Source organism: Geotrypetes seraphini, chromosome 13, assembly GCF_902459505.1.
Source record: "Geotrypetes seraphini chromosome 13, aGeoSer1.1, whole genome shotgun sequence".
In the NCBI taxonomy this organism is placed as follows: Eukaryota; Metazoa; Chordata; class Amphibia; order Gymnophiona; family Dermophiidae; genus Geotrypetes; species Geotrypetes seraphini.
Genome location: NC_047096.1, coordinates 46,281,333 through 46,295,320, shown reverse-complemented (window position 1 = coordinate 46,295,320; position 13,988 = coordinate 46,281,333). Strand labels below are relative to the sequence as shown.

The following is a 13,988-nucleotide window of genomic DNA, read 5'->3' as shown; positions in this document are numbered from 1 at the left end:
TAATGGCCATCTCAACTTTTTGGTAACAAAAATGTTTTTGTTTTTTTTTAAATCTTCACATGTTGAGAAAAGTGAGATCCTGCTTCCACCAACAACATTTTGCTGTCCTTGTACAATCAATCATTCTTTCCAAGCTGGACTATTGTAACTCCATCTATCGAAGCCTAACCAAGAAAAGTCTTCAAATATTTCAGCGGATCCAGAATACTACGGCTAGGTTGATCTTCACAAAAAGTAAATTTGATCATGTTTCCCCGCTTCTGTCAAAACTTCACTGGTTTCCAGTAATTTCTAGGGTTCACTTTAAATGTGTCTGCTTAACATTCAAGATCTTGCATGGCATTCTTCCCCCCCCCTAATCATTGGAATTTTATGAGACCTGACAGTACCAGATCCACCCAAAAACTTAATGCCTTTTAACAAGGGGAAAGATAGTTTATCTATGTGGGAAAATTAGGGAAATCTCTTTGCTTCAAAATCACTGAGCTTTTGGAATAACCTTCCTGCCCTGCTGTGGAATCTGGGCTCCTTCCAATTATTCCAAAAGCATCTGAAAACTTGGCAATTCTCAAAAATGTAAATCTCGCCACCCTTTTTATAATCACTAATTACATTACATTACTGATTTATATTCCGCCTCAACCTTGCAGTTCTGGGCGGATTACAAAAGAGACAACTGGACATTTCCAGGATAATTACAGAGAGAATTCTGGTCATTTCCAGGAGAAGTTACAAGAATAATGGAGCTGTATATTTCAAGAGCTACAAGATGCTGTACAAATAGGAAATAGTGCAGATCCAGTATAAATACCGTTAGGGAAGCAGTTGACATGCTTGAGGCTAAAGAGAAGGGAAGTGGTGAAGGGGAGGAGGGGGAAGTTGCGTTGAGGGGGGGTCCGGTTGGGGTTAAGCCATCTGTATAAATTTTTTGAATAGGTGGGTTTTGATTTCTTTGCAAAAATATTTGTAGTTTGTTGTTATCAGCAGGTTGGAGATAGTGTGGTCTTATTATGTTTTTCCTTCCTTATATTAAAATCCCTGTAAACCGTACCGAGCTCTATCTTTATGGAGAGGATGCGGTATATAAACTTAAGGTTTAGTTTAGTTCCCCTAAATGTACTTAGCTGAAGTGGAATCTGCATTCAGACCAAGCAGTGTCGGAAGCAAAAACAGCTAGTTTAAAGGCAAACCCAAGCCTTTGGAGAGATGGGGAGCCACACAAGGTTGACTGGGACTAGCTCTGCCTTCTGAAGCTTATACACTTCTCCCTCCGTATTCGCTGTGATAGGGGGATTAACAAAACCGCAAATACAGAAAAAAACGTGAATAACTTTTTCATACGTTATTCGCTGTTTTCTATTAAAAACCATCGTGAATATAGTGAAACCGTGAATAACATGGTGGGAGACCTGGTCTGTTCCTGAAGGAGGCAAAACACGGTGAAGAAAGTGCTGGGAATCAGCGATTTTCTCTGTAAACGCTTGGAATCAGCGATTTCTCTATGCAAGCTTATGTAATTTGGGGGGAGGAGCCAGCAAGCTAAAAAACGTGAATAATTGAAACCACGAATACAGAGGGAGAAGTGTAATGAAGAGTAGTACTGTAAATAAATCATATCTTACCAAAAAAAAAAATATCATTTCTTCATCTGAATGCATTTCTTCAAGGATGCAAGCTCCTTGGGACTGCAGTCCCAGCATTTTCTACAATTGTGAATGTGAACGGCTGTTATCTATGTTGTATCTTGTGAAATGCTGCAAATGTTTAGAGGAAATAAATGATTGTGCTTTGAGTCCTCTCTAGAATGTTGGGTTCTACACTTCATGTTTTAATTTTGAGAAGAGCACAGTTACTTTTGAAATGTGTGCAATGATTTTGAATAGCTATATGCCTGTCTTATTCATTCAGTGAATGCTAAAGCTTTGCCCAGATGCATTAAATTAGAGATAGAAATGGGAGTGGCATGAAAAAAGTTACTCATGGAAATTCGAAGACTGTTGCTGAAGTTTTCTTCTCCGAGAACAGCTAGCCATTCCACCTGGTCGCTCACTCGCATCTGAAACAGCCCAGAAATGCTCTTATTCCCATTTCATACCCAGATTATGGCACACCATCCCCCCATCTATCGAATCTTTAAACAGTCTATGGCACTTCAGTAATGCCGTGAAAACCTTCCTCTTTACAAACCCAGTTCCTTAGCTTACATCTGCATCCCTGACTGACCTTTACGTCAGACCACCGGACCAAACACCCACCACACTTACAAAGCTACAAAGCTATTTTACCCTATGTTAAGACTATGTCCATACGGGAAATTATGTAATTTAAGCCACCATAGACTATGTCTTCTCGGAACATATTGCAATTTTTAAAACACCCTATGTCTACTGTCTATATCTCCAAATCTGTATGTCATGATTATACTGTAAAAGTTGAAATTTATACCTCTATGTACATCAAGTTTGCTTTTCCCCACCAAAGTTTGTCTTACTTATACTGTGAATGTAATCTTGTAACCCGTTCTGGCCTCCTTTGGGAGGATGGGCTAAATAAATAGTCGGTGCTGGCTGAATAGAACATAGCTACCTAAATTTTAATATTGAGTACGAGATGGCCATTTAGTGGCTAGCCCTGGCTATTAGTGAAATTCAGACCTCTGGCTAGTTGAGGGGCTAAATTAGGCCACTTAAAATAGCTGGTCTGTCTTTGGCCTAAGTTAGCAGCCAAAAAGATGGATAGTCGATGCTGGTCACTGGAAATGGCCTGGCATTGAATATCCGGGCTCAGCAATGACTGCACGAAAGAGCCCAGCTAACTCTTGTGGTCTGAATATCGACCCCATAATGAACAGAAATGGAACGCAATATGGAGCTGACACAATGTGAACAGCAGTGCTCAGAAGCACTATAGCAAAAGTTCTCAAACATACCCTTTTTTTTTTTTTTTGGTCTCCTGACAACTGAGTTTTCAGGATAGCCACAATGAATATGCATGTGATTTACATATAGTGGAGATTACTTTTTTTTTTTTACACATTAAACATCTGTACTTATATACCACTAATACCGTAAAGTTCAAAGTAGAGAATGAAATAGGGCCAAATTTGTCCCCATCCCCGCAGGAACTCAATTTTCCTGTCCCTTCCCTATGAGTTTTGACACTGTCCCATTCCTGTAAGCTCTGCCTTAACCGCACAAGCCTCGAACACTTATGATTTTGAAGTGTTTGAGGCTTGTGCAGATGAGGACAGAGCTTGCAGGAATGGGGAAGGGACAGGAAAATAACTCACAGGAAAATAACCTCCCCCTTACTATCAACATGCACAGCCATCTGGAACTCATTCAATCAGGTCCCAGAAGAAGCTCTTGAAAAAAAAAAAATCTTGAAAGGCCTAGGCATGACATCCTGCTTCCTGGAATCCTTCCCTGCAAAGATACCAAGAGGCCTCATTGAAGGAACAATTAAAATTAGCAACCCCTCTGGTGTGGAAGGCAGATGCCAATGATACTAAAAACAGCTGTGGTTTGTCTCCTGAAAAAGAGCTCCCTTGATCAGGTCAAGCTGGAAAATACCAGCTAGTATCTAACACCTCTTTTCTTGCAAAGAGATAGTCAAGGACAGGAACACACTCACACCTGGTGGCAAGGTAGCAAATACAGAGTTTGAGGAGAGCCAGGAGGGGGTAGGAGACACAGGGAGTTTGAATGAGGATACAAAGGTGATTGATAGTCTCCTTCTTGTCTATAAAGATATTGTGACCCATATTGTAAAGACTGTTTACAATACTTCTCACCTGTTTTTGAAACTGGACAATATGCACTAACTGCTCCAACCCTTGGTTCTGTCTGTTGTGGATTACTGTAATGGTTTGTGGTTAGGCTGCCCAAGTGCTGAAGAGTGCAAAATACTGCAGCCCAAATATTAATGGGAGTGAATCGCTTTGATTCCGTGATGCCTCTATGAAAATCATTGCACATTGGCTCCCAATGAGATTTTGCATAGACAGTGGATTAGTAAGGGGGGGGTGGACCACCCTTGGCACCAAGTTGGTGAGGGTGCTGGCACCTCTCTACCCTGCCATCCTTCCCTCTACCTCCATGTTATCTTTGCTAGCGCAAGCAACTTCTGCCCGTTGCTCACGCGAGCCTGTTCCCCTCTGAATCACTTCTGGGTCACGGCACCAGGAAGTGACATCAGAGGGAATCCAATGTTGGTGTGAGGAGCATGCTTGCAGAAGCCACTCATGCTGGTAAAGATTAAGAGGTGGGGGGGGGGGAAGGGAGAGCACAAGTGTAGAATGGGGGGCAAGAAGGAGTAGGTGGGTACTGAGCGGCATCTATTTGGTCACATTTTGGAGGCGCCCAATAAATAGGCCAGCTCTAGGTACAACTAAAAGATGCCCATGTGAGCGCTTAAGCATGCTTAAGAGCAGGGATTAAACATAAGAACATAAGAAGCGCCATCTCCGGATCAGACCTTCGGTCCATCAAGTCCGGCGATCCGCACACGCGGAGGCCCTGCCAGGTATACACCTGGTTTATTTTATAGCCAACCATACTTTATATGCCTCTCTCAAGGAGATATGCATCTAGTTTGCTTTTGAAGCCTAGGACTGTCGATTCTGCAATAATCTCCCCTGGGAGAGTATTCCAGATGCCAACCACTCTCTGTGTGAAGCAGAACTTTCTGACATTAGTCCTGAACTTGTCCCCCCTTAGCTTCATTTCATGTCCTCTTGTCCGTGTCAAATTGGACAATGTAAATAATCTTCTCTGCTCTATTTTGTCGATTCCTTTCAGTATTTTGAAGGTCTCGATCATATCCCCACGCAGTCTCCTTTTCTCAAGGGAGAACAATCCCAGTGTTTTAAGTCGATCCTCATATACCAGTTTCTCCATACCCTTCACTAGTTTTGGTTGCTCGTCTCTGCACCCTCTCCAGCAGTTTTATATCCTTCTTTAGGTAGGGAGACCAATGTTGGACACAGTATTCCAAGTGGGGTCTGACCATTGCCCTATAAAGCGGCATTATAACTTTCTCCGATCTACTCGAGATTCCTTTCTTTATCATGCCCAACATTCTATTTGCCTTCTTTGCCGCTGCCGCGCATTGTGCTGACGGCTTCAGGGTCCTATCTATCAGTACACCCAGATCCCTTTCTTGTACACTTTTTCCCAGACTTGCACCTGACATTCTGTACTCGTATTCCTTATTCTTACTGCCTAAATGCATTACCTTGCATTTCTCCACGTTGAACTTCATCTGCCATTTCTCCGCCCATTTTTCTAACCGACACAAATCGCTCTGGAGTTCCTCACTATCCTCCTGCGATCTGATTGCCCGGCAGAGTTTTGTGTCATCTGCAAACTTGATGATCTCACTGGATGTTCCGTTTTCCAAGTCATTGATATAAATATTAAAAAGGATCGGTCCAAGTACTGAGCCCTGGGGTACACCACTAGTCACTATCTCCCAGTCGGAGAACTTCCCATTTATGCCCACTCTCTGCTTCCTGTTATCCAGCCATTTGCCTATCCATCTTTGTATATCTCCCTCTATGCCATGGCTTTGTAGTTTCCTGAGAAGTCTTTCGTGTGGAACTTTGTCGAACGCTTTCTGGAAGTCCAAGTATATTATGTCCACCGGCTTTCCACTATCAATTTGCTCGTTCACGGTCTCAAAGAATTGGAGTAAATTCGTCAAACACGATTTCCCTTTCCTGAATCCATGTTGACTGGGTTTCATCAAGTCGTGTGTGTCCAAGTGCTGAACTATGCTATCCTTGATCAGTGATTCAATCATCTTGCCTGGGACAGACGTAAGACTCACAGGTCTATAATTGCCCGGTTCTCCTCTCGATCCTTTTTTGAAAATTGGCGTGACGTTCGCTTTCTTCCAGTCGTCTGGTATCTGACCAGTTCTGATTGACAGGTTTGCAAGTTTTTGCAATAACTCTCCGATTTCAACCTTCAATTCCTTCAAGACTCTCGGGTGAATTTCATCCGGTCCAGGGGATTTGTCACTTTTAAGTTTGTCGATCTGGTAGTATATCTGATCTAAGTTCACTTCAACTGTGGTGAGGCTGTCCTCTATTTCTCCTGTAAACAGTTTCTCCGCTTCAGGTATTGTTGAGGTGTCCTCCTTCGTAAAGACGGACGCAAAGAAGGAATTTAGTTTGTCTGCGATTTGTTTATCTTCCTTGATGTACCCTTTTCTTCCCTGGTCATCCAGGGGTCCCACTGCCTCTCTTGCAGGTTTTTTCCCTTTCACGTATCTAAAGAAGGGCTTGAAGTTTTTGGCCTCCTGGGCTATTTTTTCCTCATAATCCTGTTTGGCATCCCTCACCGCCTTGTGACATTTCTTCTGATCATCTTTATGTTTGTTCCAGGCTTCGGTTGTCTTTATGCATTTCCATTTTTTGAAAGAGTCCTTCTTTTCTTTTATGGCTTCCTTCACCTGTATGGTAAGCCATGCCGGTTTTCCTTTGCCTTTAGTTCTCCGATCTTTAGAAATCCTCGGAATGTAGAGATCTTGCGCTTCTGCAATAGTATTTTTCAATAGGCACCATGCCTGATCTACTGTTTCAAGTTTGTCCACCATCTTCTCGAGTCGTTTTGTTACTATGGCTCTCATGCAATCGTATTTACCCTTTTTAAAGTTTAAGGTGGTGGTTAAGGTTTTGGCATGTTTCCCTTTCCCGATGTCCAGTTTAAAGTTGATTACATTGTGATCACTCGTTCCCAGTGGAGCCATGACTTCTACTTCTGTTATCGGTCCCGTGAGACCATTTAGGACCAAGTCCAAGGTGGCGTCGCCTCTTGTCGGCTCTTTTACCATTTGCTCCAGGAAGCAATCCCCTAGCACCTCCAGGAACTTTGCCTCCTTGCCGCAGTTGGAGGCTCCTAGTTTCCAGTCTATTCCTGGGAGATTGAAGTCTCCCAATATAACTACATTGCCTGTCTTGCATACTTGTTTGATTTCCTCCATCATTTCTGAGTCAGTGTCTTCCGCCTGTCCTGGGGGACGATAGTAAAGGCCAATTTTTGTATCTGCGCCATTTTGACCAGGTATTTTGATCCAGAGGGACTCCAGCTTCTCTTTCCTGTCTGTTGTAATCATTCCAACAGAATCTATTCCTTCCTTAACATATAGGGCAATACCTCCACCTTTCTGCCCTTCTCGATCCCTTCTATATAGTTTGTATCCCTGTAGTACTGTGTCCCATTTGTTTTCTTCATTCCACCATGTTTCTGTTATGCCAATGATATCCATGTTCTCATGTCTTGCTATCGTCTCTAGTTCTCCCATTTTCTTTCCTAGACTTCTAGCATTTGTATACATGCATCTAAGTTCCCTTCGTGTTACCTTTTTGGACCTTCTACTCTTGGCTGTCCTTACAGTTTCATTTACGGTATCCTTTACTGCTCCTGTGTTATCTCCCATGTTTGCTGTGTGGTCATCCCCTCCTGTGTCTGAGTTGTCCCTTCCTGCTTGTTCTCCTTTGTTGGCTGTGAGGTCGACCTCTCTTGTGTATGAGTAGTAGTCCTTTGTTCCTACGTCGGGGCATCCTGTTGTCCGTACCATCGACCGGTGGTCGACTGTCGGCTTTCCCCTGTCCTTCAGTTTAAAGCCTTCTCTATTGCTTTCTTCATGTTGCCTGCCAAAACTCTTGCTCCTTCCTTGTTGAGGTGTAGTCCATCCCTTCTGTAGTACTTGCTTTTTTCCCCAGAACGCCGTCCAGTTTCGCACGAAGTCGAAGCCTTCGTCTTCGCACCATCGTCTCATCCAGGCGTTGATCGCTTGCAATTCCCCTTGTCTCTTTCCATCTGCTCTTGGTACAGGGAGGATTTCAGAGAAGGCCACCTTCACCTCCCTGATCTTCAGTTGTCTTCCGAGTGAGCGGAGCTGGCCCTTCATCTCTTCCCTGTCATACTTCCGCCCGCTCACATCATTTGTTCCCACGTGGATAAGCACAGCGGTGTCCACTCCCCCTGCTCCATCTATGATCCTGGAGATCCTGTTGGTCACATCCTTTACTCTTGCTCCAGGCAGACAGGTGACGACTCTGTCCTCTCTTCCTCCTGCGGTGTGGCTGTCCACGTGTCGTATAATGGAGTCGCCTATGATGATCCAACATGCATAGCGCCTATTTTTTTGAAGGCTGCCTAAATTTTTAGAGGCGCCTTGTTACATAATCACACTTTCTTGATAGGCGCCTATGTTTCAATCATTGTTGATTAAAAAGTTTAATTGAGCTTGTTCTTCAATTTAGATAGGCGCCTATCCAGTTGGCCGCCTCCGAAATAGATGCCTAACTTTAGGTGCTGGTTACAGAATTTGTATTCCCCCCCATTGCCCCAGGTACATTAGATAGATTGTGAGCCCACCAGCACAGACAGGGGAAAAATGCTTGAGTACCTGACAACTCATTCTGAGCTCGCCTGGGAGAACGTTATAGAAAATTGAATAAAATAAATAAATAAGTCTTAGTATGTTTAAGCTGTGATAAACTGGTTACTGCAGCTTACTTAGTAAAAGGAACCCCTAGTCATCCACTATAAAACTTTATAGGAAAAAAGTTGAGATTACATTGATGGATGTTTTGAAGCTATTTGCTTCACAGGAAGTCCACAAGGCTGAAAATAGATTTACTGGTAACTGTGGAAGACCACAGGATGACCTTATAAAATGTGTTTTCTGAGATGTTCTTAGGCACTAGCGCTTTGATAGGCGTCTTTCTTTTATTTTTTAACCTTTTATTTATCGTCTTAAAAGTGTGTACACAGAATAAGAACCGACAGCGCAGAGCCAATCTTGTAAGGATGACACTTATCTTTTTAGCAGCCCAATAAAACTTCTAAAAGCGAGACCCAGGCAACAAGCTACTGAATGTTTGGAATATTCTTTTATGCTCATATTAAAAATGACAATAAATTGTGAAAAAATTGAAATTGATTAGTGTTGTTGGGTTTAAAATAAATTCATAAACCAGGAAGCATTAAATGGTGTCTCCAAATGGGTTAGTTTTGCATATACACGGTTCATTTTGAAGAAACACAGGTTCAAGGTTAGTCCCAAGCAGCTAAATAATGAAACAGAGGCGAGTCTGCAATTTGCCTTTACAAAAGTACATATACACACAGCCATGGGACAGCAGGTAGGAAGAGTTCCCAAAATGCTTTACTCCATCATAACACAAAAGCCTGCAATTCTATAGTTTGATTCTACACAGGCTCAATGAGGTTCACACTATCTTTACAGCTTGCTTTAATACCTGTGTCTCTGGGGCAGGCAACTAGCTCTGTCCATCCTGACTTTTAATTTATCTCATTCCTTTATTCCAGTGAATCGTAAACTGTGTGCTGCGAGAGACATCCTGTACATGAGTCAGCTGGCACCATCACTTCTCCACAACCCCCTCCTCCCGGATGTAGTAATTTCAGGGTTAGCAAATAGAGGAATTTCCAAAAGCTAGGAGTTTGTCCAAGTTTTGGAAGTCTCCAAACTCAGGGCCCGAGTCTGGCGGGTCTCTGCACATAACATCTCTGTATCAGACCCTGGCTCCATCAAGTCCGGTGATCTGCGGAGGGCCCGCCAGGTGTACGCTGGCATAGTTTTAGTCTCCATATCACTGTATGCTTCTCAAGGGAGATGTGCATCTAATTTACCCTTACTCGTATCACTCTATGCCACTCTTAAGGATATGTGCAGACATTGTGATGACATCATGTTGACATCCACGCCTTTGCAGAGGCCCTCCAGCCGCAGGCTTAAGTTTAGTGTGCTGAAGCAGAAAAAAGTTTGTGAGACACTACTTTGGTCTTTCCTCACCTGTTGTCCATAAAGGTCACTCTTATTCATCACTTTTTCAAAGCTGTGCTGCCCAGCAGCACGTTAAATGCCGAACCACCCATTCTATCCAAATGGGCAGTTTCCCATTTAGCATGTCTGTAGCACAGCTTTGTAAAAACCCTTCACACTGACAAGAATTCTGTAGGGAAACATCCCATTTACAGCTTCTGGTGCCTATCTCCATCCTTAGTACTTTCCATTCCCACTGCCTCCCTTATATGCAAATTTCTTTCTCGCATATTCATTGTAGACATCCTAAAAACCTGACTGGCAAGGAGGTACCCCAGGACTGAGATGAGATACTGCTCTAGGTTATAGGAGCAAAGAAAACAGAAGATAGTAAAGATAGGCATGGGCAGAGTGGACAGGCTCTACTAATAATCACTTCCTCTCCTTAGTGATGTAGACATGGGTGGGCTTAGGCCCACCAAGCAGCTGCACAGCTATACTGTAGCAGGGATTCCTATAGTCTTGCTAGTTGAAAATTCTTTGCATCGCTTCTTCTCTTCCCAGGCAAGCAGGGTTTTCATTCTCCCAAGATCCAGGTACCTTTGAAATTCTTTACTGGTAGTGACTCATACTCTGCTTGCATTGGCCCCAAGCATTTCTTCTAATGCAACTTCTGTTTAGACACAACCAGGAAGTTGTGTCTGAGCTCGAGGCCACCATGAGCAGCAGGTATGAGTTGCTGCCAGAGAATTGGAGGACTTAAAAGATAATGGGGCCTTGGAACACTGCAGTAAAAGGTTGCCAGATTTTCCAATTGGAAAATCCAGACCCCTAGTCATGCCCAGTTCTGCCCGCTCTTGTCAGGCAGGGAGGAAGTCTGCGCATGCGTGGATGCCACGTAATGACATCCCAAGTGTATGTGACATCATCATGTGGTATCCGCAGACTTCCTCCCTGCCCGACATGCTTTAAGGAGGCTTTTCAAAACCCAGACAAGGTGCCAGGTTTTGAAAAGCCATCCAGACTCCTGGACAAGTCCGGGGAAATCCAGACATCTGGTAACCCTTACCACAAGTGCCTGAGGGAAGGGAGACATACTGGGGCAGGGGAGGATTTCTTGTGTCTAACCATTGTGGTCTCAGACCTACCTAAAATTGGCTGTGTGGCTATGACCCTGCTCCCTTAAAGATCCTCTGCATTCTTGAATTCAGTTCTAGTTCTTAATTCCATCATCTCTGTTGGGAGGTTGCTCCATACATTCACCACTGTTTTGTAAAGATTATGCTGTAGTATAACATTCTTTTAACTGTATTCTATGACCTCCTGGCACTCATGAATCGCACAATGCCACTTTTATACGTTCTTCCTGTCACTAGACTACCTTTAAAAAAGAAAATAAATCTTCCTTTTGTTTTACTGTATTGGTTAATCTGAAAAGGAAAGATGAGAATGAAAGAAAGGTAACCGACTGGCTTCCCTTAGCTTTTCTAGATAGTGTTGCTTGCAGTGGCATATCTACAACTGAATGGCCATGGGCAGAAAAATTGAGATAGGCCCCTTACAATTTTTAAAGCTAAAAAAGGGAACATGTGGATCTGCCTCCATCCCACCCCCACCCAGTCATGTCCCCACCCAAACCTTCATTGTTTTCTCCGAGCTTGAGGTTACGTCTGGAGGGTCTCGAGCTAGTGCAGATGCATCATCATTATGTCACATCCACACTTGTTCAGGGGTTCTCCACCCACGGAACCAAGCTCAGGTTTTGGAAATCCACCTGGACAGTCCTCTAAAAAGAGAGCATATTAGGGTTTTCCCAGATTTCTGCTAACCCTACTTATGGTTTGGTTTATTTATATCCCGCCCTTACCCAGGGTGGGTTACAAAATCAACAATAAATAAGCAAACAAGACACTATTAACAAACCAATCCATCACTTGTATTGTTACTGATGGATTATAAGTGCTGATTCTGATTATTAATCTATGTATAATTTTATGCACTTTGTATTAACCTTGAAAATTTAATAAAGTTAAAAAAGACACTATTAACACAAAGCAAAAATACAAACAAAATAAACAGGCAACTAGCCCCTTACTGCCATTGCAACCAAGATGTACAGCCTCCCCTCCCCCCCCCCAATCTGCACTATGTCCCAAAGCTGACAAATTGCAATTAATAAATTCAGAAAAATGTTCTCCACCTTTGTTATCTGCAGTATTGCTTTGGCTCTAGTGTCTCATCTGCTATTCTGTCATTTTTTATTTTTTTTTTTATAACTCTCCAGTGTTTTCTGTCTGTCTTATAAATCAAACATTCATCTTTTTTGTGTCCCTATCCATGCTGTCCAGCATCTCCTCTCCGAGTCCCTCTCCGTATCTTCGCCTATGTTCAGTGTCTCTTCGTGTCCTTAACTTACTCTGTCCAGCAACCACCTCTGTGTCCATATCCCTGCACCTGTGTCCATGTCCCTATGTTCCCTCCACAATCAGCATCTCTTCAGTGGCTCTGTTCCCTTCCTCTGTCATCTGGTATCTCTCCCTTGGTCCAATCTTCTCTTTTACCACCCCCTCCCCCAAGTTCCGCATCATCTCCTCAAACATTTAGGCATATCTCCCTCACCCCTGAAATCCAATATTTCTCCCCACAATCCTCTCCACCCCCCCCCCCCCCCAAGACACTTCGATCACCTTCTTACCCCAATCTATCAGCTTTCTCCTGTCCCCTGGACATTTAGGCATTTCTTCATTACCCTCCCAAATTCAGTATCTCTCTTCCCACCCCTCTAAATTTGGGTATGCCTTCATTTCTTTCCTTCCTCTCCCATGCTTAGTTCCCACATGGGTCCAGCCTCCCCTCTCTGTCTGCCACATGCTGCTGTGGTCACCATAGAGGTGGCGCTGAAAGCTTCCTCTTTGGGTGGAGGGGCTTTTCCTCTGCTGTTTTCTGCACCTGGGAATTTGCATCATTGAAGAAGGATGCAACAGAAAAAGGCTCTAGGACCCAAAGATGCAGCTTTTGGTGTTGCCTGTGCATTAACCACAGCAGCATGTGGTGGACCAGCAGGGGAAGTTGGAGAAGACCATAGATCTATCATTCAGTAGTCCTGGGTATTTTGCCAGGGTCATTCAGTAATAACTATGGTCTATAAGGGTTAACCTCTTTTTCCATACTTCTTTAGCTAAATCTTTTTGAAAACGATGCAGGGGTATTTCCTAAACATTAGCCAAGTCAGAATTAGGACAACCTATTCATAACATCCACATAAAAGTCCAATCTCAGTCCTTTTTGAACAGGAACTAACTACATTGGGGTTTCTTGTTCAAAAATACATTCTGCTGCTGAATGGGGATGGATGTTGGAGGGGCAGGGGCCACCATGGAATACAATTGTAGGAGAGTGTAGTTATGGCTTGCTATGTCACTGGGTCAGTGTATGGGGACATGTTTGTGAGGAGAGGGCCATAAATGTACTTCAGCCTAGGGCCCACAGACAGATATACTGTACTGTTCTAATAATTGCCCCCCACCCCTGTCAGGACCCAAAAAATCCCAGAAAATTTGGTCTTAACACAAATCAATATTTCCCCCCATTAATTGTCCACCCTCCACTGTCATTGTTCTCTTCCATCCTCCCCCCCCCAAAAAAAAAAAAACCTAAGTCTATTCTTACCTTTTATTAAAGTTACGGTATTAGGCTGGTGTGAGGCATTGAGCATCTACATATGCTCATGGGCCCACCACCTTAACTTTGAGACAAGGTAAGAAGGTTGTTGGGGAGGTGGAAGAGAGGAATGGTCATTGTGGGGAGTTGGAGAAAAATGGCACCTCCATTAATAGCACACTCTAGAGCAGGGGTGTGCAACCTGCGGCCCCGTGAAGTATTTTGTGCAGCCCCGGTCGAAGGCAATGCAGTATTTTCCTCTGCTGCCCCTGAGTGTTTACCGTCTTGCCGGCTCCCTCCTCGATCTTGCTGCAATGTGTCCGAGTTTGTGCAGCCCTAGAAACATTTTTTTCAGCCAATGCGGCCCAGGGAATCCAAAAGGTTGGACACCCCTGTTCTAGAGCCAGAAAACCCATTGTTTTTTTAATAACTGGGAGTTTATTAGAAACAATACGGTATGTCCAATTCATTAACCATTATATGAAATCTTTTACTGGACAACTGCTCATTAAACTTATATAAAACAC

At 43.4% G+C, this 13,988-nt stretch overlaps 1 protein-coding gene across 1 annotated transcript in view; it reads left to right on the top strand.

The window, feature by feature from the left end:
• The window catches only part of ST14 (suppression of tumorigenicity 14), a 176,011-nt gene extending 165,322 nt beyond the window's left edge, over positions 1 to 10,689 (top strand). The window contains exon 19 of the mRNA XM_033919388.1: positions 9,345 to 10,689. Within this exon, the coding sequence (XP_033775279.1) occupies positions 9,345 to 9,347 (3 nt within the window). The 3' untranslated portion in view covers positions 9,348 to 10,689. The remainder of the gene's footprint in view (positions 1 to 9,344) is intronic.
• The last annotated feature ends 3,299 nt before the right edge of the window (positions 10,690 to 13,988 follow it).